General features: G+C 36.6%; 1 protein-coding gene across 3 annotated transcripts in view; it reads right to left on the reverse strand.

Moving 5' to 3' along the window:
* The window catches only part of Sacs (sacsin molecular chaperone), a 90,804-nt gene extending 68,473 nt beyond the window's left edge, over positions 1-22,331 (reverse strand). For 2 of the 3 annotated variants that reach the window (XM_058580713.1, XM_058580705.1), the window contains exons 1-2: positions 21,983-22,155; positions 6,745-7,258 (exon numbers count right to left, since the gene is read on the reverse strand). In XM_058580713.1, coding sequence (XP_058436696.1) covers positions 6,745-6,764 — 20 coding nt within the window. In that variant the 5' untranslated portion in view covers positions 6,765-7,258; positions 21,983-22,155. Of the gene's footprint in view, positions 1-6,744; positions 7,259-21,982; positions 22,156-22,210 lie in introns of those variants that run through there. The other variant, XM_058580708.1, reaches the window with a different exon arrangement.
* Between the last annotated feature and the right edge of the window lie 3,373 nt (positions 22,332-25,704).

The raw sequence follows: 25,704 nt of genomic DNA on the forward strand, positions 1-25,704 counted from the left end.
TATTTCTTGTGGCATGATTTCACTAAGGATAATTTAGAACTTTCCTAAGCTGACTCCTCCAAGACCTCTCCTCACCTCTGATGGTCCCTTCAGTTCCTTTGAATCCTTTGGTAGGTAGGCTGCCCTACAAACCCTGACCTCCTCTGGCCCCTGACAGAACTTTCCCTTTCCACTCCAGCCTCTCAACTGCCCGCAGTTACTTGAATTGTGAACCCTCTTCCCCCATCAGGAGCTCACAAAGGACTCGCAGACCCTCAGAAGCAATTGGATATCAACATCTAAAGTCTCCTCCATAAACATTGGTGGAAAACATTCTCTCCTTTCGAGCAGGTAACCTTGACTTATTCTATTTGTCACAAACACCATGCAGATAAAATAAAGACTAAGGCAAAGACAAGAGTCAACTATTTTATAAAAACCGGTGAGTTTTGTATTACTGTGTTTACCTCACTCCTGTTTAAAGTTATAGAACAAAATCTATGAGGTCTCTCTTTGTGCCTGTCTGTATGCTTAGGATGTTTAGATATACATGATATTTTTTGACCTCTGGAAAGCATTACCAAATTAATTTATGAATTCCCTTAAAGAAGTTCTATTCTAATTGGCTCAGTGAAAAATAAGCACTTACATAAATTAAGTATTCCTAGAACTCCAGGAAACATAGAAACTAACCCAAAAGCAAGCTCATACAATTTGAGTAAATCTCTAATGAATAAAGTCAATTTAGAATTATCGTTCAGGGCTCGGGTTCTGTAGCTCAGTAGTACAGTGCTTGCCTAGCACATGTGAGGCACTGAGTTCAGTCCTCAGTACACATAAAAATAAATAAACAAAATAAAGGTATTGTGTCCATCTACAACTAAAAATTTTACAAAAAAAGAATTATTGTTCAATGAAAATGGGTATATGTACTAAGTTTTCAGCAATAAGTATAATATAAGCATTATACTTGGGTTTACTAATCAAATAAATTAATATTATAACCAAATGCTTTAAATTGTTTTTAAAACTTTGTATTTAACCTAAGAAAAACATATAAGTAAAGATGAGGTGAAAGACAAATTGCTTAATGCTTAATACCTGTCACTGGACATATATCAAGCACAGCAGTAAAACAAACAACACCCATGTGTTTTACGTTTTTGGTTTTCTTGTCTTCTTTATCTTTATCTTTCTTTATTTTTTTTGTTTGCTTTTTATGATACTTGCCTAACATGAAGATGCTCTAAAAATACTTAATAGGGAAGTAACTTGAGAAGACTCTAGCTTTGTTTAATATTATAATGTCTACTCAAAAGTTTCCATAATCTTTTCAGTAACTTGAAACCTTAGAATTCTGTTAGGTAATAGATATTTATTAGAATTTCTAACTAAGATAAACTTCTGGCACTTTAATTACTAAGCACAAGTTTTAATTTGATAAAATTTTGGCTTATTTTTATATGGTGTATAGAGGCAAAATATATTTTGGTCTGTTAATAAATATGAAAAATTGTACCACAATGCACATGCCTGACAAAATTTTGAGAAGGTACACTCATAAAATTTGCAGTCAGAATTGCAGAATGCTGATATGTGACAGCCAATCCACAACTATCCACATCCTAATTTTCTCTGTTAAAAAAAAGTTACCAATTGTTAAATGTTATAATATATATGTTATATTATATATATGTGCAAATGAAACTACTAAAAGTATAAAGAGAAAGAGAAACAACTTTCTATGAAAAATATGCAAAGTGTGTTTTTACTGAGGAAGAAAAAAAAGAGCATTTCATCATAATAGAAATGGTTGTTCCAGAAATAAAAAGAGGAAAACATAAGATAAAATCTGACTGGATATGAAAAGTTATAGAAAGTTTAAGAAAAATTATAGAAAGTTTATGAAAAATATCCCCAAAGGAATTTTATCATATGTGGTCAAAACTGAGGTTGAATGGACTTATTTATAATTTGTTCATTTGTTTATTAATGGCAAAAACCTGTTTAAATAACAGGATCTTCTTGGATTATTAGTCTGCCCTTAATAAGAAATTTTTGAAAGGTTTTCTTTACTTTTTGAGTAATCCACCTAGGAAACAAGGATTCTCTGTCTTATCAAAATAATTTCCTGTCTAACTTTTATTGTGTCTTTGACTATTTAAGAGGACCAACTAGTCTCACTCTTAAGAGTTAAGTTTTAAAAAAAACAACTGTGTTACCTCCTTTCAAATTCTTTTATGGTCACTTTGATTAAATAGGTAGCTAGGAATTACAGTAGATGGGGTAGAGAGAGAGAGAGAGAGAGAGAGAAGAGGAGAGGGGAGGGGAGGGGAGGGAAGGGGGGATAGTAGAGGATAGGAAAGGCAGCAGAATACAACAGACACTAGTATGGCAATATGTAAATCAGTGGATGTGTAACCGATGTGATTCTGCAATCTGTATACGGGGTAAAAATGGGAGTTCATAACCCACTTGAATCAAAGTGTGAAATATGATATGTCAAGAACTATGTAATGTTTTGAACAACCAACAATAGAAATTTAAAAAAATTTTTGAGACATAAAAAATAAATAAATAAATAAATAGGTAGCTAGGAATTGTTTCACAGCATCCTAGGACCTGATTCAGCCAGGAGTTCAAAACTTTTGACATTTTTGAGTTTTGTCTTCTCAAAATCAAATTCTAAAAAAGTCTCAATCTCAAACTGACTTTGAGATTTCCCAGAGGGCACTTGGAAAATCCCCAAAGATGTGTTCTTTCACTTTGTAAAAATAGTGATAATAAAAAATAATTAGGGGCTGGGGTTGTGGCTCAGTAGTAGAGCGCTTGCCTAGCATGCCTGAGGCACTGTATTCAACCCCCAGCACCACATTTAAAAAACTAAATAAATAAAAGTTTTATGTTCATCTACAACTAAAAATATTTTTGAAATAATAATAACTGGACTTCTTGTGGCTCAGGAAGCCGAGATAGGAGAATCACAAGTTCAAATCCAGCCTCAGCAAAGGCGAAGCGCTGAACAACTCAATAAGATACTGTCTCTAAATAAAATATAAAATAGGGGTGCGGATGTGGCTCAGTGGTCGAGTGCCCTTGAGTTCAATCCCCAATACCCCCTCAAATAACAATAATAACAATTGGGCTTATTTAATATGCTTAATTGAATGAAATACTTAGTCAAATAAAAAAATTATTATTAGCCTTCTCTCTGTTATACTTGTATAGGTAAATATCATTAACAAAATATTTCAGAAGTTGTATGACACTCCTAGAAAAGTTCTTGATAATTTTGCTATCCTTGACAGTCCTGGTATAATGTTATCCATCATAATTCTCATTATTTTTAAATGTATGCTACATAAATAACTGAATTTTCGGGTCAAATGCACTCATCTGCTCTTTAACCACAGCCATTTTAAAGTCTTTTTTTGGTCCACAGGAAGTTTTTGTTATACTCTGATGCATCCTTGCAAACATCTGTGGTCAAATACAGACCAAAGTGCCTGGCTCACCCCAAAGGGTGATCTCAATCAGCACTTTGCCTTTCACCTGCATCTGCACGCTCTGCTCCAGGAAAGAACCCTGACTGGACCCTGACAGCTATACCATCTCCAGGACATGCAAACCAGGAAATCCATTAGACTGCCTCTTGGCCTCCTCACTCCACCATCTGAAGATGCTTTGAGGCTAATATCTGGAAATCTTTTCAACGAGCTGCCCTCTAGTCTCAGAAATTGGATGTACAGTCCGTTCCAGTGATTATTCTTTGTTTTTATTTTCATAGAAATCCCCCTTCATTAAATGCCTGACTTCTCACACCATCCAGCAAATGTCCTGTACTACCAAGACTCAGCAGATGGCTCAGCTAGTACTGATGAACTAAAGATAATGGAATGAGAAATTCATTTAGATTATTCAGAGAAAAGAAAGCTGTCCCTTCTTTCCTTAAATGAGAGGAGGGACCAAAAAAGAGTCTCTCCTTAACCACACTTTAGGCAGTCTCCTCTGAGACTCTTTTCAATTAGGGTCCCGTCTTTGACCTGCCTGACTCAACTGTAGCAAGCATCCTGCTAAATCCATTTGGTGAGAATCCCCCAAACTTGATGTTTGATCACAACTTACATCTCATTAAATTCCTTATCTTTCATCCTTCATATCTTATCATTCTATCAAGCCAGTTAACAAGAATTCTCTTGCCTCTGATGTCCACTCAGTAATTTTCCATCCACCAAACCCTAACTCTGAATGCTGGCTATAAACTACCCATTGAACCCCATCTCTCTCCTCTACTGCAATAGTCTTAGCACCTGTCCTGAACAAAATCTTCCTTGCCATTTTAACAAGTGTTAAATGAATTTTTTCTTTAACAAACCCTATGACTTTAAGCAAATCATGTCACCTCCATTTTCTCATCTACCAAATGAGACCCATCCCATAAGAGGAAATCTCTTAGACATTGTCACCAGCCTGAATGGATCCCAAATATGTCATGCTCCTAAGTGTACTATAGCTAGAGCTGCTTCTTCTTTGGCATCCTCATGCATTTCCCCCCCAATCTAGTCCATTCCTGGAATCTGCTTTTTGTACCATCACATACTGTTACTCCAATGTCTTCATGAAGGCAAACGATTGAGGGATGATTCTCAAAGCAGCCTTCAAGAAGGGACATCCTGTATATTGCAACTTTTAACTTAAAATTTCAAATGGGTATATTCAATAATGTATCTGGTTTTATGTTGGCATATACATAGCATTTCATATAACTTAATAGATAATTTAACTTCTCCCCACCCCGCAAAAAAAAATTACATAAAGCCAATGCCTATGAAGGTCCTGTATACTAATGCTGAGACTCTGAGGAAGCCACCACCATCTACACACACCAGCAACCTCAAGTACAAAAGTCCCACAGTGCAAGCCCAGGCTCTATCTTAAGCCTTGAAAATGGTCTTGCACTAGGAACAAGAACACCAGGCAACCATTTTTTCACAAATTTATGGTCTTAATGGGACAGGTTTTTACAAGTCTTAATTGCAGTGTTTATTAAGAAAAAAAAAACTTCAAAGTTGATGCTTTGACTCTCAACACATCTACTTTATATATTCAAAAATGTTGTTCTATGCAGCCACTAATATTTTGGCTTTAAGTAAACTGGGAATTCTACAATAGTCAAAGTCCACATAATGTAAATCTCTGCACAAACACACCTAAATTAACTGCAAAGTTTATTCATACTTTTTTCTAGCTATAAATAGAATTTATCACCTAGTGCCTGTACAGACAATGTAATCTGTTGGTTTTTCAATATCGTTAGATGCTTCAAATCAATCTTGATTGTTGACAACCTATAATCAGTGTCAGCATCAGTGATTTTATAGAACCACCAGTCTTTCAAATAAATGTATAAATGAAATTATTAAAAATTAGTAAACTGGTAAGGTAACTGAAAATGAGTTAGACTTTCACTTGAAAAAGCATCTACTTCCTAAACTAGTGGGGGGAAGTACTAATATAGAAGTACTTAAGAAGGTTAAAAAAGAAAAGAAAATCCACGCAATATTGCAAGATAACATGAGACAATAAAGTATATTTCTTTCATGTCTAAACAACTTAGTATCAGTAGTAGTAAGAAAATTCATCTCAGACAACTTCTAATAGTACCAGAAAATAAATAATACCTTGTGCATTCTTTTTTTTTTTTTTCATCTCACTATATTGCTCAGGCTGGTTCCAAACTCCTGGCCTCAAGTGATCCTCCCACCAAGCCTTCCAAGTGCTGGGACTATCAGTGCACACTACCATACCCAGCTTCTAGTCATATAATTAATTTAAAAATCAGTCACAAGATTAATCAGGATACACTAAGAGGCAAGTTCTACTGAAATGATAACATGAAATTCCTCTAATGAGCAAAATTGTTTTCAAAAAGTAAAGAGAAAAACAAATAGCATTTTCCCCTAATGTTTCAAATTTGAAAAGCCTTTTTATCTGCTGACATAGTTATTAGGTTAAAGATGTAAAGCATTCCCTGGTCTCTGTGGCACTAAAATCTCAATTAAAGAGTGTGCCATTTGCATATAGCAGTAAAAATTATAAAAAGGTGTTTTGTTATATGCTTGAAAAGAAAAGAAGAACACAGAGAAATTTAAGCAGTAGTTGCAAATATACATAAATGTTACATTTTTACCTTAATCCTCAAGTTTGTAAAATAAGCAGTTTGAGAAAAGAAGCAAGCATTATCTTTTATCATCATAATTTATAAAGGAAAAGTCTCTCTCTCTCTCTCTCTCTCTCTCTCTCTCTCTCTCTCTCTCTCTCTCTCTCCTTCATCAGGTTATTCAGTACAATTTCAAGTACTTCACAGCTATTTATTTTATATTTTCCAAATAATCGTATGGTTGATGCAAGATACTAATATATACATTTCATGAAAGAGAAAATAAGAGAGTTTAATCAACTCTACATCACGAATAGCCACATAAGGAAAAAGAAAAATGCAAAACTAGGTGTACAAATATGAAGAAATTATTTTTAACCCTTGGCTTGGCTTGGAATGTTATATATGCAATCTAATTTAAACCTGGAGTATCTCTATATAGAGAGTATATCTATATAGAGAGTACCTCTATATAGAGGCTAATTCACTTTTACCTCTAGAGAACAGGCATTTGTTTTTGCCTATCTACATTTCATTTGGGAAAACCTGACAAGCCTTAAAATCTCAATGCAAACAACTGTCATCTAAAATATTAACTCATTTACCTATTCTCCTTGGTCTCCATTATCACTTCTGAAATGTTTGTCCTTGAAAACCATGAAAGTACTTGTCTTCCTTCTGTTTAAGTCTTTTGCTTGTCTTGTCTTTAAATGTGCACTCCAAGTTCAGCTCTTCCTGGCTGGTGAAAAGCTGGTTTTTGCCTTCAACATCCTTTCATCATCTGATGTCAGAAAACATCCTTGTGTTTCGTGTCTGTGTTTCTTAAAGTGTGACACTCCAGTCTGATAATGACTGCCTTCTGATCCAGTAACCCACGGAAGTTCTTAAGGTAAAACAGTGGGTTGGCTAAGAGTTCTTGGCTTTTCCCCAAAGCAAAATTAACTTATTTTCATCTGAGAATCTCTTGTATTTCTTCTTGAAGCTGCAGGGGGAAGATGTTATAGAAGTCCTTGGACTCGGTCTTAATCCCCTTCATTTCAGCAGATACAAAATACTCCTTGGTGACAGCCTTTCTTCTGGCTCTTGTGACAGGGGCATCTTGGCCTCACTTCTGGGGTCCTGAAAGGAAAATCAGGGAAGGGTAAACCCCAGAATAAGGGAAAGTTCTCAAAGTCAGTGCACTGAAAATGCAATTCCTCATGGAAAACAGCCATGGTTCTTAGCTCCAGTAACCTTCTAATTATAAACCACAGGTTGCACTACAGCCAACCAGCATGCCATTTATCCCTCCCTCCCACCAAGACACACAACCAACAAAACACACACATCACCATACATGGCGGTCTCTAGAAATTAAAAAAAAAAAAAAATCTCCATTTAGGTTCATGCTCTATTTCCCTGGCTTCTTCTAAGTGGAAATGTGTGCTTCTCCTCACATACAATGCACTTTCTATTCAGGAACAACACCTTTAAAACTCAAACCTATGACTTGACACACACAATAATTTGTGTTTGAAAGAGAATCATTTACCTTGGAAAAGAAGAGTAGCCAACATCATGCTAAGCAAAATAAGCCAATCCCCCCAAAAAAACCAAAGGCCAAATGTTTTCTCTGATATGTGGATGATAACTCTCAATAAAGGAGGATGGGGGTGGGGGAGGGTTAAGGAAGAATAGAGTTACTTTAGATTAGGTAGAGAGGAGTTCAGGGAGGGGAGGGGATGTGAGGATAGGAAGGATAGTAGAATGAATCAGGCATTATTACCCTAGTACGTATATGACTACATGACTGGCGGGATTCTACATCATGTACAACTAGAAAAATGAGAAATTATACTCTTTATTTTTTTAAATAAAGAAAAAGGAAAAGAGGAACAAATAAAGACTGCCTTATAGTCATGTTCTTAATAACTATTGGTGCCGCAATGGCCTAACATTTTCAGAAATAAAGAGAAGGGGGGAAATGACAAACTTTTTACCACAGTGATAAGCTAGTAGGACACATAAGACAAATTTTCTGCCACTCATACAGATGCCATGGTTATATTTGAAAATTATCTCTTAGACATGATTACAATTCATAGTTCTTTGAAATAGAACAAGAGAGGTAGAGCAGCTAATATGTTTAAGAAATATGGATGCAAGAAAGTAAGTAAATTTGTTTAAGATCACTCAAGGAGGGATGGGCTCAAACTGAAAAAAAAATACCTCTTCATTTTTTTCTTTTGTTCTTTTCTATCCTATAACCTGGTGGTGCTAGGGATAGTCTCCAGGGCTTTAGCATGCTGGCAAACACTGCCACCGGGTTATACTCCCAAGCTTTCATTGTGGACAAAAGTAATATAGAGATGATAATCTAAGCTATAGTAATAGTGTTATAAATACTTGGATGTTCATTAAAACCCTAGAAAAGAACTTAAAGCTCAACCCACACCCTTCCCTGAAAACACTTCCCCAACAACTTGACAATTAAAAATTTTACTAGGCATTGTGATTAAGATTAATTAGAACAAATCAATCCAAAATCTTAATAAAATTTAATATCATGACTCCTATGGTTTGAATATGAAATGTCCCCCAAAACTCCTGTTACTGCAAAAATATTCAGAGGTAATAAGATTAGATTGTGAGAGCTGTAACCTAAATTCATCCTACTTTAAATGAACTGACTGACTGGGTAATAAGGGTAGGCAGGTCGGGCATGGCTGGAGAAGGCGGGTCTCTGGGGGTGTACCCTGGAAGGGCTGTTCTTCCCTGGCACCCTCCCCTTCTTTTGCTGGCTCTCAACTTCCCAACACCCTGGCCACCACTCTGGTCCCCACCATGATCTGAGCAGCTTTCCCTTGCTGGGTCCTTTCCCCATGATGTGCTGCCTTACCTCTGGCCCAGAGCCATGGAGTGGGCTGTCCGTGGACTTAGAGCTCTCAAACTGAGCCTCAACTGAACTTTCCCTCCTCTAAATTGTTTATGTCGGGTATTTTGGTCACAGCAATGCAACAGCTAACTAAAACAATGACATCTTGATTGGATTGCCACATGCCAAGAATTAGAGAAATTGTACATTTAAATTTAAAATTTAGAAATGAAAGTTAAGGATTACATCAGCAAGAGGATATAAGCCTTCGATGTGATAATAGATTTTTAAAATTGGATTCTTCATTTGAAATATTTAGATTAATAAGAGAGGTCAAGTATTAGGAAGTAGAAGATGAGGATCAATTTCTATATCTATAAAGCAAGGAGCCGGGAATAAATGTTCTAAGTTATTAATGTCTCTAAAACTCTACAATTATAGACAAGTATATTTGTTTTAAAACCCCTCGATGATTCTGGGACTAGGAATTCACCTACATATGCCTTTTTTCTGTTTGTTTTTAGCACTGGGGATCAATCCCAGGGCCTCCCACTTGCTAAGCATCTGCTCTACCACTGAGCTACACCCCAAGCTCCAAACAGGTCTTTTAAATAAAAACAAAGTTTGGCTGATCAAAATGTTATTTTAAATATAATCATAAAATATAAATGCATTGTAGAATAGATGCAGGTTTTATAGGAATCTTTATGATAGAAGATACAAGTACAGGGAAATCCGGGATTAGTTATACTTGAAGCAAAACCTCTGGGGCTTTGTCCTACGTCTGTACAGAGTATCTGCTCACCATGCCCTGGCCCTGGGGGAACATTAGAGGGAAACTGGAGAAGTATTGATCTCAGTGGAACACTACATATTCATGCCTTGTAACCTCACTGAATCTCTAATTCCAGTTTCTCGATGCTTTTTTAAAACAAATATTCTACGATTTGAAATATTAATTATCTTTATATCATCAAATATGTTTGATAAGATTGCTAAACAACATAGAGTCATATGGCAAATTATTACAATTTTCTTCTTGATGGAAGATATCATTACCAAAAATAATCTTTGAAATAATTCTGAGCTCTTATAAATGTATTATCATCAATCACATTTATTTCTATCACTTTACAGTATATGATGACTTTGGCCTATGTATTACTAAAGCACAATACAGTCTTTCTCCTGATTTACACTGATCTGCCAATCAAATGATCTTGTCTTAGTAATAAGGGGGAAGTGGTTTAATATGACATACTTGCTCTTGATGAACACACGCTGGATCACTGTGACCTTTTCTAATACCTCCTGAATTCACTCTCAAATAATTCAATCTTTAATTTTAATACCACTTTTGCAATTAACATCTAATTCACAATTTGGAATTCTCAGAGCAATTATTCTCTTTATTGGACACTAAAACATTGTACATGTCCATTTCTGCCTTATTTTCCATAATTGTCAGAAATTACCCACTATGATTGAATAATTACATATACAACAAGATGGTACATATGAATGAGGGAAGGTAGCAGTTCCTCAGAACTTTAATTTCTAAAAAAAATAGTCACCAATAAATCACTCTCATAATTTTTCATATTTGAGCTACAATATACCATTCTGGGAATCTTTAGCTAATTTTTGTAGCACTTTTTCAATTATTAATATTTTTCTTGAAATAACTCTGTTGTGGGTTGAATATGATTTGTTCCCTCTACAATTCACATGGAAGTCGAATCCTCGTGAGGTCTCCAGGGGGTAGAAGCTTAATCTATGTGTTTTGAGGTAGGGTCTTTGGGGACGATTAGGATTAGGTAAATTCATGGGGTGCAGCTGCCATGAGAGAGTCCTGTAGCTGTATAAGAAAAGGAGAGGTAACAGTGGAGACACAAGCATGCTCCCTGTCTATTGCCATGTGAGCCCTGGAGAAGCACTGGGACTCTGTCAGTAATAAGGCCATCACTCTATGTGACTACCCAACCTTGGGCCAGAACTGTGAGCCAAATTCAACCTCTTTTCTTTATAATTTACCCAGTCTGTGATATTGTATTATTAGCAACAACAACAAAAATATGGACTAAGCCACTCTCTGTTCGAATAAATATATAATAAAAGAAAAATTTCTATCTCTACCATAAATAGAAACTGAAGAATGCCATGTGCTACAAATAGAAGGTAACTCTAAAGATAACTAAAATGAATGCAAAGGGATTCTTAAATTCCGACTGGATACAAGTGCTCACCAAAAACAGTCTTTGACCTGCTTTTTCTTTATTAAAAGTAGGATTAGTAAACTTATGGGGGAAAGCTTAGCCTTCAGTGATTTCTTTCAGAAAGAAGAAAGGTTGAAAATTGAGTTAAATATCCATTTCAAGAACTTATAAAAAGGTTAAATTTTCCTTTGGGGACAAATCCAAAGGAAATGAGAAACAAAGATAAGAGAGTAATTAACAAAAAGGAAAATTTCAGCAGAAACAAAAGTTAATTCTTCTGAAAGACTACTAAAATTAGAAAATTTCTGGAAGATTGATCATCATAAAGCAAAAAAGTTTTAAAATGTGTTGGGAATGAGAAAATTTTTGAAAATAAAGAAGAATACTATAAACAAGCTTGAGGTAATGAATGTGAACATTTTGAAAATGGATGAATTCCTATAAAATATAAGGTACCAAAACTCATTAAAGAATAAGTTGATCCAGGTTGGTTCTGTAGCTCAGAGGCAGAGCACTTGCCTAGTACATGTGAGGCACTGGATTCAATCCTTAGCACTGCATAAAAATAAACAAAATAAAGGCATTCTGTCCTACACTACAAAAGAAAATTTAAAAAAAGAATAAGTTGATCCTACTAAATTGTTTCAATCACTGATATTTAAAATCTCCCTGAGGAAAAAAAATGCAAGGATGGCTGATTTTACTGGTGAGTTCGACCAAATATTCAACAAACAGATAATTCTAATATCATATAAATTCTACTAGAGAATATAAAAAACAGGAAATAGTCCCAATTAATTTCATGAGGCTGTTAATATATCCAAATCAGATTGGGAAAGTATGAGAAAAGGAAAATTACTGGCCACACTTACTCAAGATCATAGGCACAAAAATTCAAAATTCATAATAGCAAGGTGAACCCAGCAATGTATAATAAAGATAATACCAAATTGGATTTATCATAGGAAAAATTTAATATCCATCCATGACCAAAAATACAGAACAAAAACTCTTACTAAATAATCAGCTGAGCAAATTAAAGGTCAAATTTTAACTTTACAATAAGTATATTTTGCTTTCTCCACTTGTATGCAACATTTTGTCAGATATGGTAGTTAGTGCAATACAGAAAAAGATAGAAACAAGGAGGAAGAAAGAAGGAAGAAGAGGAACCAAACTGTCGGGATTCACAGAAAAGTTTCATAAATTTCGACAACAAAAATTAATAATATTGTACTGATAGTAACCAAGCATACTGATATTAGCTCAGTTGCATTTCTTTTTTTTTTAATTTTTCAGTTGCAGATGGACAGAATACCTTTATTTTGTTTGTTTCTTTCTGTATTGTGCTGAGGATCAAAAATATGCCTCATACGTGCTAGGTGAGAATTCTACCACTGAGCTACAACCCCAGCCTCACTCAACACCAGTAAGAGTTTTTTTTTTTTTTTAAAGGCATATTTTTAAAGCTAACTGTGTATAATAGCAATTAAAAAAATGAGACTCCTTGGAATGACTATCAGGAAGGAATTAATATAAAAATTTGAAGAAGTATCTAAAAACCTTAACAAAAGACATTAAAGATGTTCTTTTCAAAATGGAGCTATGTGTCCAATGGACAGGAAGGCTCACTGTCACTGAAAATTGATCTTATAATTCAGAGCAACTGGAAACAAAAATCCAAATCACCTTTTATAAAACTTGATAAGCTAATTCTAAAAGTTCTGTGGAAAAACAAAGGGACAAGAATAACCAGAGACACTCCTTTAAAAAGTAAAGAGAAGTCCTGTTTTTCTAGATATCAAGCCTTATTATAATTAGTGTGGCATTCACACAGGAACAATCAGAGTCAGCTGAGTCAGATCCATGTGTCGATGGAAACTTGATCCACAAGAGAGCTACCAGGGAGCTCAGTGGGAAAGCGACCATTCCAAAAATGTTACTAAGACAAGCATTCATCAACATGGAGACAAGCACAGAAAACTTATCTGAACACCATACTGTGCACAGATATCAATTCTAGATGATTAAGGACATAGATGATAATCAAACCTTGAGCTTTCAGAAAGAACTGTAACACAATCTCTCTTTGACCTCAGGATAGAGAATTTCTTAAATAACAAATAGAAAGCACTAGTCATAAAGGAAAAGATTGTTAAATTCAATCTACATTAAAATTAAGAATTTCTGTTCACCCAAGGCATGCTATATAAATCAAAACATATTTGCCATATGGAAAAATGAGCAAAGGTTTTGTGTCTAGAATACAGAAAGGACTCTTGAAAAGAAAGAAAGAAAGTACCTAAGAAATTGGCAACACACTATAATTTACGTATACTATTTTCTATGCATACTATTTTCATTTAAATAGAATTAAAGTTAGAATTGTACTATAAATTATGTCATGTATATCAGAGAGTATTGAAAACAGATTTATCATACAGTGACCTCTTTAATATCTTTGATTTGTAATCAAAACAGTTGTTGATTAAGAATTAGAGCCAGTTGTGGTGGGGCACACCTGTAACCCCAGGGACTCAGGAAGCTGAGACAGGAAGATCACAAGTTTCAAGTCAGCCTCCATAATTTTAGTGAGATCTGTCTCAAAAAAATAAAAAATAAAAGACGACCATGGATGCAGCTCAGTGGCAGAATGCCCCAGGGTTCAATGCCCAGTACCACAAAACAAAAATAAAAAATTAGAGATGGAATAATGTCTACTTAATAAGCCTTTACAGAGAGAAAAAAAGGGGAATGAGGGTGTGGCTCAGTGGTAGAGCACTTGCCTAGGATTAAGTGAGGCTCTGGGTCCCATCCCCAGCTCCACCTAGGCTGGGGAGGGAGGGCAGGCAAAGAGAGAAGGAGTTGGCCTAAGGGATCACTTCCTCCTTGCATGAAATCATTTTACCCTTAGCAGCACCTATACCATTCCTGAACCACCAGTCACGCTCTCTGTAGGCAGGGTCAGCATAATAACACCAGGAAAGTGCTCCATGACAGTTTATTTCTCAATCATTCCAAACTTGTCCCTTAGTCTTCCAGAGATTCACAGGATATATTTGTAAACCTGTTCTAATTACTACTAAATTCGACATATAGTAACTATCTGTATAATCTTTTACAATTACACACATTGTCACATGATCGTCCAAACAACTTTCTAAGAGAGGTAGACCAGAGAGTTTCCTCATTTTAAGGCTTAAGAGACAGAAGCTCAAAAAGGCTAAAGGATGGACCCAGGCCCTAAGGACATAGAAAAGAAGGGGACACAGTGACAAAAATCACTGGGGCCAGTCTATAAGGGTGCCACATGAATGTTAGTCTCTGTAAACTATAACCACGTGGTGGCAGCATAGAGGGAGGGAGAATGAACGCTTACCACAGTGCCTCTTGGGACACTGGGCCCCTGCAGGGCTCCACTGAGGAGGAGACAACTCCAACATGATCACCAGGCCCCTAGCTTGGCTTTCTCTAATAAACCAGATCAGTTCTCATATAATAGTAAGGAATGAATAAAGCACATCAACATTCACTAAATATTTATTGTATATCATTGTATCTTTTCTCATGATTTCTTTGCACTAACCCAAGACCAACAAATGCCAGCAAGAGAAATATTAAAATCGTTTTTTAAATTTCCAGTTTATGATTCCATGTACACACATCTATCAAACTCAACAAATAGTCATTACCGAAGGCACTAAATTTAAATATTCTAAATAAGTAGATATGTGGGTATGAATGCAAAGAGTGTCACTGCTTGTGATGAAATACATATTTTGTCCTACTATAGTTTTATTACTGTAGACTACAGAAATGCCTTCTGTTCTTTACTGATTACATGGCCAATCCTAGTCAGAACTTTTACACTTAAATATTTAATGTTTTCCTGGGAAATAATTCCTCATCTAATAATGCATGACTTTTGAATGTTTCAATATATGACACATTTACTTTTGTAAAACCTTAACAAGAACCTTCCAAGATAAAAGCTAATCTTCTTTATTCTGGCATATAATATAATATTATTGAACAGCAGCCTAATGCAATTTTTTAAAGGAAGAAATACCAACATTCAAACTCCATACTAAAAAATTTAAGACAGTTCTTCAATAAGACTGACAAACTAATCATGATACGATAAGTCTGGCATCTTTTACCACTTTCATGAAAATTTTGTGTTCATGTATTTCATTAACATGCCCCCCAAAATGAGTATATCCTAAATTTTATGTATAGTTAAAATATTATTGATATTTAATATTAAAGTGCAGTATAATAAGGTTACCTTGTATAGCCATGGTATTTTTTTTAATTTTTTTAGATGTTGATGGTCCTTTATTTCATACATTTATTTATATGTGCTGCTGAGAATCAAACCCAGTGCATCACACATGCTAGGTAAGTACTCTACCACTGAGCCACAACCCCAGCTCAGTCATGGTATTTTTAATTCATTAAAATGATTCCATAGATTTTATCTCATTTCAGCCTTGTTACAGCCTTATGATTGGGTAGGTAATTGTTAATTCCCTTTTATAGTAATGAGGCTGGTGCCCAGAAGAATCAAGCATCAGCCCATATAGGGGCTTAAACACAGGTCCTCTAACTCCCAGCCCTTTCCTTATTCCCCAATATTGAGTGCCTGACACAGGTACAGTACTCTGTATCCATGGATGCTGCATCCACAGATTCGCCCAAATATAGATCAAAAATATTTTTTAAAAAAACTGCATCTCTACTGAACATGTACAGACTTTCTTCCTTGTCATTATTTTCTAAGCAACACAGTATAACAACTATTTGCACATTTAACTTGTATTAGGTTTTATAAGTCATCTAAGCACCACTTAAAGTCTACAGGAGGATGTGTGTAGGTTCTGTGTAAAAAAATGTACCATTTTATATAATGGACTTGGGCATCTCAGATTCAGCATCCAATAACAACTAATCCACTGCAGGTATCGAGGGAAAATTGCATGAACATTCAAATATTATTTCCTTCTCCTCTTTTACCTTCTCTAGGAGGGGGATAAAGCGGTTTCTACTATGTGATTTGGAAAGCAGTGAGGCATAATGGAACCTTCCAACATGGGCCATCTACTCACCAGGACTTGAGAATTACACAATCTCTAAGTGCCCAACTGTCCTCACCTGCAAAACAAGGATATGCCCTATCTATTGACAGCATCATCACAAAGTCCAAAGTGAACTGGGTCTGAAAGTGCTTACTAAAGTGCAGTTTGTACACATATTGGATGCCTCTACTTTTACTTATATGATATTTTGTAATGCACAAAATAATATGAAATGTGTTCATGAAAATGTCTGCCCACTGATCCATGTCCTCGCCTCATGCATCAGGGACCAAAACAATCAAAGCCATAGAGTCACTGTTGGGAAATGGGGCTTGGACATACATCTTTGCCAACTACAAAAATGGTCGTCTGGCTCTGAAACCTGCAGCCGCTGCCCGTGGCTATCATAAGCACAGTGTGTCCACTCAGTGACCTCTTTGCCTTCCCAGCAAAAATATTCTATTTTGGCAACCTGGGGTTTACCCATAGTGGGAGGATTTGGCACTATATATGATCTCATTTAAGGAGTAGGAAGAGAAACATGCCAGGTCCACTTATTCACTGATGTGAAAATTCCTTCTGAAACAAACAGCTTGGAGACTCCAGGCTTAAATCACAACTGCAGGATAAGCAATAGGTGATGTTCTTTTAACTCAAAGTTGCCCTTTGGCAGAGGTGGGTAGGGGGAAGCATGTGGGAAGATGAAGGGGATTCTGAGGTACAATGACGTGAACTGCAGCAGAAAGAAGGAGGACAAAGCGAACACCCTAAGAACTAGAGCACGGACAGCTGGCTGTCACCCAAGGAAATGACAAGAAAGGCTTTTCCTACAGGGATGGCATAAAAATATAATCGGGAGCTATCTACCCTCTTCAGTGTGATGTCCTTTCTGCTTGTCTGTCAAATTTCAGAACCACATCCATTGTTTCAAGACTAGTAAAACCCCCTCCTCATGGGGTGGGGGCAGTGGGGAGGGCGAAGGGCCATGTCAGGGCAGAAGAAAGGACAGCAGAGACAACTCCTGCTCTTTCACTGTGCCCAGTGCTGCATTGCTCCCAGGCACAGCCCTCTGCAGCTTAACCTATCAGGAGAGCCTTGTTTCCCTAGATACTGTCTTTTAACTCTTGTAGCAAAAAAGAGCATTGCCCTTAGCCACTTCCTGAGAACAGGGTACACATTCATCTGAAGAAGAGAACTAAAAATCCACATTATTTTTTATCATTTATGACCAAACAAATTCATACATGGCTAAATCCTCTAGGATATGGTGGAAAATTACCCTAAAAAGTCCCTAACATTGCAGAAACGAGGAGTCAAATGCAGACAGACTTGAAGCCCACCAGAAAGCCCCAATGGAATCACCAAGAGATTGATTGTCTCATCCTCTGTCGAGTCAGGGTAAAAATGTGAGTCAGCAAAGGCAGACTTGGTTTAAAATGGAATTTTTGCAAAATGAAAAAGTCAGGTGAAATCACGTATAAATCGACAGACAGAATCTACAGCATAGCAAGTATTGTTGATGTCATTACTGGCAGTACTGCTTCAGCATGATGTGTTGTAGAAAAGGTCACGGTCACCACAGCCATTACTTGACCTCAAATGCACACCCTGTGATTGAATAGGTGTATAAAATGCATTTTATTCAGCACATAAAGGTAAAGCTAAAAGTTAGTGCCACTCATTGTGCATATGTGTATAATTAAAGACTTCCATGGAAAATGTACAATAGTAAAAATACTCTGTTTCAGATTAAATAAGAAAAAAAACTTATTTCCTCAGCGTTCCAAAGCCCTCTGTGTTATACAAGTCTTTGTCATTTACTTTGCTGAAATCCCTCATGCATGTTTTGTTCATCTTTGACTCCCCCATTCAAATAGGTTCTAGACCATGGATACATAAGGTATTTAATAGAGACTGAACACTTTAATAACTTTGGTCAATTTCCAAGTAATAAAAACACACATTCTTTTATTAGCATATCTAGAATCCAGTTGATCCAGCCTCATATTTCAGTCTACCAAACAGCAGAGCTAATTGTGGGAAGCAGATGTTTGTGGGGGGTTGCACTAGAACAGAAGTTCCTTGGACTCTTAGGTTTCCCTTTTAAAAAGCTCAATTTATCTCAAAGATAAGATTTTATATAAAAATAATATAATATATGGTTAAACTGTATGGTATGTGAATTATATCTCAGTAAAGCTGTTAAAATTAATATTAAAATTCTATAATTAAAATATATCTAGCTTGATATTAGATGACTGATATCAAGTGGCTCTGAGGAGGGATAAATAATATTTATTCATTTGTTTAAAAAATAGCTTTATGAGGGGGAGTCCATCCTATACAGCCATGCCAGAGGCTTGCTTGCCTGTCACCTAACCTCTGAGTTGGGATTGTTAACTCATGCTTGATCCCGTGTAAGAAGAAAGAAACTGAGGCTTCAAGAAGGTAAACGTCAGAATGAGTATACTGTATGTCACTTTTCAAAATCAACTCTTGACTCCAAATAAATTCATTTAAAATCTGGGTATTAGCTTGTTTTTAATTCTTAGGAGGGTCTCTGGGAAATAGGAACATGAGTTGGACACAAATATGTTCTTCATGGTAAGAATTTTCTTATGATGGTCACTTAGCATAAACATTTAAAAAATAAAACATCGACAGTAAAACCTAGTGGGGTGTTTGGCATGATTCCTGGAAAACTGATAGTGATTGGTTTTATGTATTAAACTTAAAGAACTAACAAATTGATATTCTTACATGCAAAGTAACTATCGTTTAATTCATCAGTTAAGTTTGTTTATATAGTATTGCCAAATTTAGCAAATTAATTATAAGTATATGTGTCTGCTTAAGTTTGAATTTCAGATAAATAATAATTCATTAGTGTGTTTGTCTTATGCAATATTTCTTGTATTTTAACTTGCATCTATTGGTATTTTTAATGGTTAAATTTATCATTGTATTAAAAACAAGGAGAAAACCTGAGCTTCTATCTACCATTATGTACAAATTCCAGATACTTATAAAATTCAAATTAAAGCATTTAGTACTTTAATAAACTAAAGAGGCCTGTGAAACTTAAATGATATTAGGATGAATTTAACTTATATTAAAATGTTATCATTTCAGAACACATGAAGATTTTGTAGACTGCAAAGCCTGTAGATAACAGACTGTCCTAGATAACAGACTCTTGATCTAATCCAGAGTAGAATGTTTAAAACAAATGTCCGTCTGGATGAAGCAATGCTATAAGTGAAACCAAAATTAGTCCTTACAAAACCAAGAGCAATCATGGCATCTTGGGTTTCAAATCACCATAAATTCTAAGTGCCTTGAGAAAGGACACTGCGGAAAGGACCAGAGCTCAGGGTTTTTAGTCTGAGAGTTTCAGCAAGAAAAGTGAATCCCAATATCACACTCATCAACATCTCCTTTAACAACTAAAAAAATGGATAGGCTTCCACTGTATCTTAATCTTATATTTTGTACTACAAAAAAAAAAAATGGAACTGCCTGCTTCATAAGGCTATTGTGAGAATCAGAAGAGACAACCTAGGTAAAGATGTCTAATTGGATCAAGTAGTTCTTATAAACTGAGGATAGACTAAAGAATCACCCACTCATGGCACAAAGGAAATGTGAAGATTCTCTAACTCAGATCTCTTACCTTAGGATAAGGGTAAATGACTTTCTAATTAGCACAAAGAGAAGCCAAGGTAGCGCTAGAGCCACACTCCATAATCAATAAAACATAGTGCTTTTTCCAATTTCACTATGTTCCCTCTTAGGGTGCAACAACTCCATCCTAAACATTGAAATCGAATGCAATGTGCTAAATGTCAAGTTTAAGGAAAGAAAAGATGGCAAGGAGAAAGGAGATAGACACATAAAATAGAAATTAAAATAGTAACAGAATATACAAAAATTACATTGCCATTGACACTGTCCAAGACCAGAATAGCAACAGAATTATTCCAATTACAATTTGGCACATCTACATCAATCACATTTAAGGATCCTCCTTGGACTCATGATGGGAGTGGTCAATGTTGTCATCACTGCTACTATCATAATGAACTTAAGGAAATCGGTCTTCCTTCCTCCAACAGAATACTCTTATGACAAAATTCGAAATTTAGCATTACTTTTATAAGTAAAAGTTGCTAGAACAGTGTTTATCCCATAGCAAGAACTGAATTTGAACTGATCACAGCTGATTAAGATGCACACAGTCAGAAGTTCATTCTTTTTGTGAACTAATATGTGAAACCACTTCTGCCTGGATCATGAATGGGTGGATAGTAGATGAATAGATTGAATGAGAAAATGTCAAAACACCAAATGATTACATTGTGTGAAGTATGTACTAGGCATCTTCATGCACATTTTCTGGTTTCAACTCTATGATAATTTTGTGAGCAAGAAACCCCATCATCTCTGACAGAGGAAGGAACTGAGACTTACAGAAAGTAGGTGAATCCTCAGTGACTGCAGAGTGACAATATGTATGGCAGAGCAGAGATTTGAACCCAAGACTACAGAGGACAAATCCAGCACAAAGCAATAGTACCCAATGTGCTTCTGATCTTAGTTTTAAAAAACTGAAGAATATAAAACATTGCATTAACCATAGAAAAGTTTACAGAATTCAAGCAAGATATCCAAAAAAATATGGGAAGCTAGAAAATATGGCTTGGTTTGTTTGAAGGATTTACAGAGCAAGTCTTGAAGATCCCAGGGGAAAAGAGGAGAAAAATTATCCATCCAAAAATTCAGAGAAGGGAAACAAAGGACGAAAGGAATGACCAAGAATGAGAGAGACTTGTCATAGCATGAAGTGAGCCTTCATGGACAAGATTAAGGAATGAAAGCTGCTTAACCGAAAATAATACTATAGGAACATAAGAACCAGGCATTAACCTAGTATGTATCGGGTTATCAATGAGTAGCTTAAAAAGTGATAGATTTACTTGTCATGTGACAAACAAAATGGGTTTTAGCATCAATTGCTTTTGTTTGTGTTGGTGTAGAAATAAAGAGCTGGCCTTCCATATAATTTCTGGAAGCTAATGCTTAAGAAACACATGAAATCAATCTGTATTTTATCTTTTACTTAAATGGAAGAACCATCCATCTTCAGAGGCAGAATAAAATTAAAGCCAAAACAATTGCTATGTTAGAAAGAAAGTCAACCCTTTTCTCTGAGACATTAGCCTTGTTTTAAGGAAAAAAAGAAAAGGAAGGAAGAGAAGAAGGAAAGAAAGAAGTAATGAGATTTTCCTGCTTAAATTGGAATACTGTTTAAGAATTGAGTAATCACTTATCAAAATGAAATTCAAGAAGAAAAAAATGTTTTTAACTAAAAGGATTCTCAAATATTATTATATAAGTCACGCATGCGATCGTTTAAAGACAGGCTGTTTAAAATGAGGCCAACCACTATAAATTAAACAACAAGCTCCTTTGAGAACCCCACTTGATTGTTTCAAGACTCCTCACACTGTACTACAGCAATAGATCCATTGTGACCACACTCTGCAGCCCAGGGTGGCAATTAAAATGACAAAGCGGCTAGTCTGAGCATCTGGACCAGAGTGGATCTCTAGTAACGCTGCAGCTGGCGCCTCACCCACAAACCCGCGGGCAGCCAGCCCAAACTGAACATTTTTTAAAAGAGCTCATTACTCACAGCTGCACCGCACACCTAAGAAGATGCTCTATCCTCTACCGAAGGCGAAGACCTTAAGGAAGGGGGTCCGGGATCCTCGCAAACGGCTGCAGAGACGGACCGACCCCGTTTCCCAGGAGCTCCCGGAGGACTGCAGGACCAATCCAACCGCGGAGCCTGAGATCTCTATAGGCTTCTTGTTCATGTCCCCTCCTCGTTTACTACCTCGTTGGAGCCTCCGATACTTACTGGTCGCTGTCAGCATCACGCATCACGGTCTTCGTGCCTTTGTTTGCCTTTTGTACCATCAGCAGGTTCCAGCGTGACTGCCACCGCAGCCAGCCGCACTGGGTGCCAGCACTCGGGTGCCAGCACTCGAATGCCGCAGTCAGTAGCTCCCCCTACCCAGCGGCCTTTTTTTTTTTTTTTTTTTTTTTAAAGAGATAGGCTGATCATCAACCTTAGGTTTCAGTAATGCTGCAGACACGGGATTGTAACAGTTGAGAGATTTTTTAATTTTCTTCATTTTATCAGATGAGGTTGTTTGATGGAAGATTGACTCTATTAAACAATAACTGGGGCCTTAGACCTCAGGCTGGGTCTCCTTGACATCGTGGGCAATGCAGAGTTGTGAGCAGGCAATGTCCAGTCAGGAAATCCTACAATTTATTACAAAGAAAAACAAAAATCCTAGCAATGCACTCACAGATAAAACACAACAACAAGGTGTGTTTGCACCACGTGAATTTGTGTTATTTGGATTTAGGTATGAGGTTCCAAAGGTGAAAAACGAATAAGCATTCACTCAAAATGCTTTGTGAACTTGGAAACGCCATACAGTTGTATTTTTTAATGTCAATTTAATAAGAAGAATATTTGAAAAATAAATCAAATAGAACTTTATTTTCTTGCATATAAATGGGGGATCTGAAATCCCAATATCATCTGTTTTTATGGCTCTGCTCTCCTGGGCTCATGTACACTATATTCCTTATTGTAGTCTCCCAAGATTACTGCCTACTTTATCTGTATAAATCAAGAATTTAGGCTTATCTAGAATTACTAGAGTTTGGAAGCTCCTCTTTGTTCTACCCCTGGGGAATATACCTAATTCAGTTCAGCCAACTCCAGACCTGAAAGGTTCAGATCATCTCCCTGAGGAAGAAGCAGGTCCCAAATGTCTGCACTGTCCTCAGAAAGAGAGTCCCCAATTCTCTGCAGTCTAACCCTACACGGGGCTGCAGCATAATACACCAATCTCACAGCCTTTCTTTTAGATCCCAGATTCACAGTTTCAAGTAGTGTCATCCCTGAGTATCTATAAGAGATCAGTTTCAGGAGCCTTGAATCCATGTATGCTCCAGTTCCTTACATAAAATAAAGTGTCTATGCATATCCTCCCTTGCATTTTAAATAATCTCTAGACGACTTGTAATATCTAATACGATGTTAATGCTATGTCAATAGTTGTTACAGGGCATTGTTTAGGGAATGATGACAAGGAAAAAAGTCTGTACATGTTCAGTACAGGTGCAATTTTTTAAAAAATATTTTCTATCCGTGTTTGTTTCAATTCACAGTTGTAGAACCTGTGGATAAGAAGGGTGAACTGTTTGTAATTTCCTGGGAGATAGTAGTGAAATGACTTTTTCCAACAAAATTGATACATAACAAGTAAAATAACTTTATCAGAGAGCATGATGTCTTGAGGGGACCTTTGGATTCTTACCAAAGTGCTGCATGAGCCACCAGCAGTGTGGCCCTTGGTGGCATGCACCTATGTAGGTAAGCCTGCCTCCTTCCAGGCTACATCAGTTCTAAGTACCATTTCCCTTATCAAATTAATTAATGGTGCAACCATTGGATTGTAAGTTGTAAATATGTATAATTCCTCACTCCCATGAGTGAGAAAAGTGGGTTTTAAGGGAGACCGTTTTGTTTTGCTCCGTGTATGAGTGTTAGGATGCACAAGGCAGAAGCCAAGAGAAAAGTCTCTTGCAGGAAGCTAGAGAAGAGCTACATCATGCTGCACAAAGGACTGCCCAGCTGGTGACAACTCTAGAGTGGAGGGAGGGATTCTCAGGATAGGAAAATCCAGGCAACTGACAGGTGTTTGAGAGACTGGCAAGAGGAAGGGAAGGAGAAGGGGGAAAAGAGTCGGGAAAGAGATAAGGACCGTACATTTTTAGAATATCCTGCTATGGGTTGTGCAATATAATTCTGTCTTCAGTACTCTCATCATGAAAAAACTTCAGTAAAAAATTCCTGTTTGGGACCCAATGCTGAGTATACTTAGATTATGTCTTAGTCTGTTTTCTGTTGCTACAACAGAATACCCAAGTATGGGTAATTTAAAAAGAAAAGACCTCATGGTTTTGGAAGCTGTGTGGTTACATAGAGCAATGACTATATGTTGCTTCAACTCGTGATGAAGGCACACGCAGGATTGCCAGCAACAAGGGGTGGCTTTACAACAACCCACTTTCCTGGTAACTAACCCAGTCCCACTAGAGTAAAGTCTCACTCACTATTTGAAGAAAAGCTTAACCCATCCACAAGATCTCCACCCCATAACCCAACTCCTCCTACTAGGCCCCACCACCCAGCAATTCTACACTGAGAATTAAGGCTTGACTTGAGTTTTGATGGGAATAGACCACATTCAAATCATTACAGGTGACAAAAAGGTTCCTGCTGGTTGAATGTGGAGCTCTCCTGTCTGGGCCAGAGAGCTCCTCAGTGTGGAATGCCTGCCTATGGCCTCCTGCTCATGGTCCCTACCCCGCAGGGTGGCCCTTCATGTCCTGTAATCTCTCTTTGCTGCATCAGCCTTACCATCATCCAGAGGCAGGCTCTCCTCATCCCATGTGTAGGTGACTCCAGTTGATTTTTACTGTCTTAAATAAATATTTTAGTCATCAGAGGTAGCTCTTACACTGCTCCTGCTTCCCATTGGCCCTACGTGTTGACAGAAGGGGGTTCACAGGCTTCACTTTCAATGTGCACCCTCACAAGTGCATCCATTGTGAAGGGCCTCGAGATCTTACATTGCCCAGCATTTGGAGATACTTTTTTCATTTAAATGACAACATTTAGAATATTTCTTTTTCTTTTTTTAATTTTTTTTTATTTTTTTAGTTGTAGATGGACACAATGCCTTTATTTATTTATTTTTCATTTGGTGCTGAGAATTGAACTCAGTGCCTCATGCATGCTAGGCAAGTGCTCTACCACTGAGCCACAATGCCAGATTCTCTCTCTCTCTCTCTCTCTCTCTCTCTCTCTCTCTCTCTCTCTCTCTCTCTTTGGAATAGGGATTGAATCCAGGGCTTTGGGAATGTGAGGCAAGCTGCTTTGCTGTTGAGCTACATCCCAGCCCCTACAGTATTTCTTAAGTGACAGTTACTGTTTTATGCTGAGTACAAAGGCATTGTGTGTTTATACTGGAAAACCTGAGAAACATAGCTAGTAGTTTTACTATCCAAAATAACTTCTCTCAATCTTTTCAAAATTTATTTTAACTCATACATAAAATTATACATATTAATGGGGTGCCATGTAATGTTTTGATGCTTGTATATATTGTATAATGTTTAAATCAGGTTAAACGTGTGTATCTCCTCAAATATTTATCATTTTTTCTGGTGAAAACTTTCAAATCCTTTCTTCTAGGTTTTTGAAATGCATAGACTTTTATTGTTTTATATATAGTCATTCTACTGTGCCACCCCACATCAGCTGTG

This window comes from Marmota monax, unplaced genomic scaffold, assembly GCF_021218885.2.
Source record: "Marmota monax isolate L192 unplaced genomic scaffold, Marmota_monax_Labrador192_F-V1.1 WCK01_AAM20220418_F8-fsc00043, whole genome shotgun sequence".
NCBI classification, from domain to species: domain Eukaryota; kingdom Metazoa; phylum Chordata; class Mammalia; order Rodentia; family Sciuridae; genus Marmota; species Marmota monax.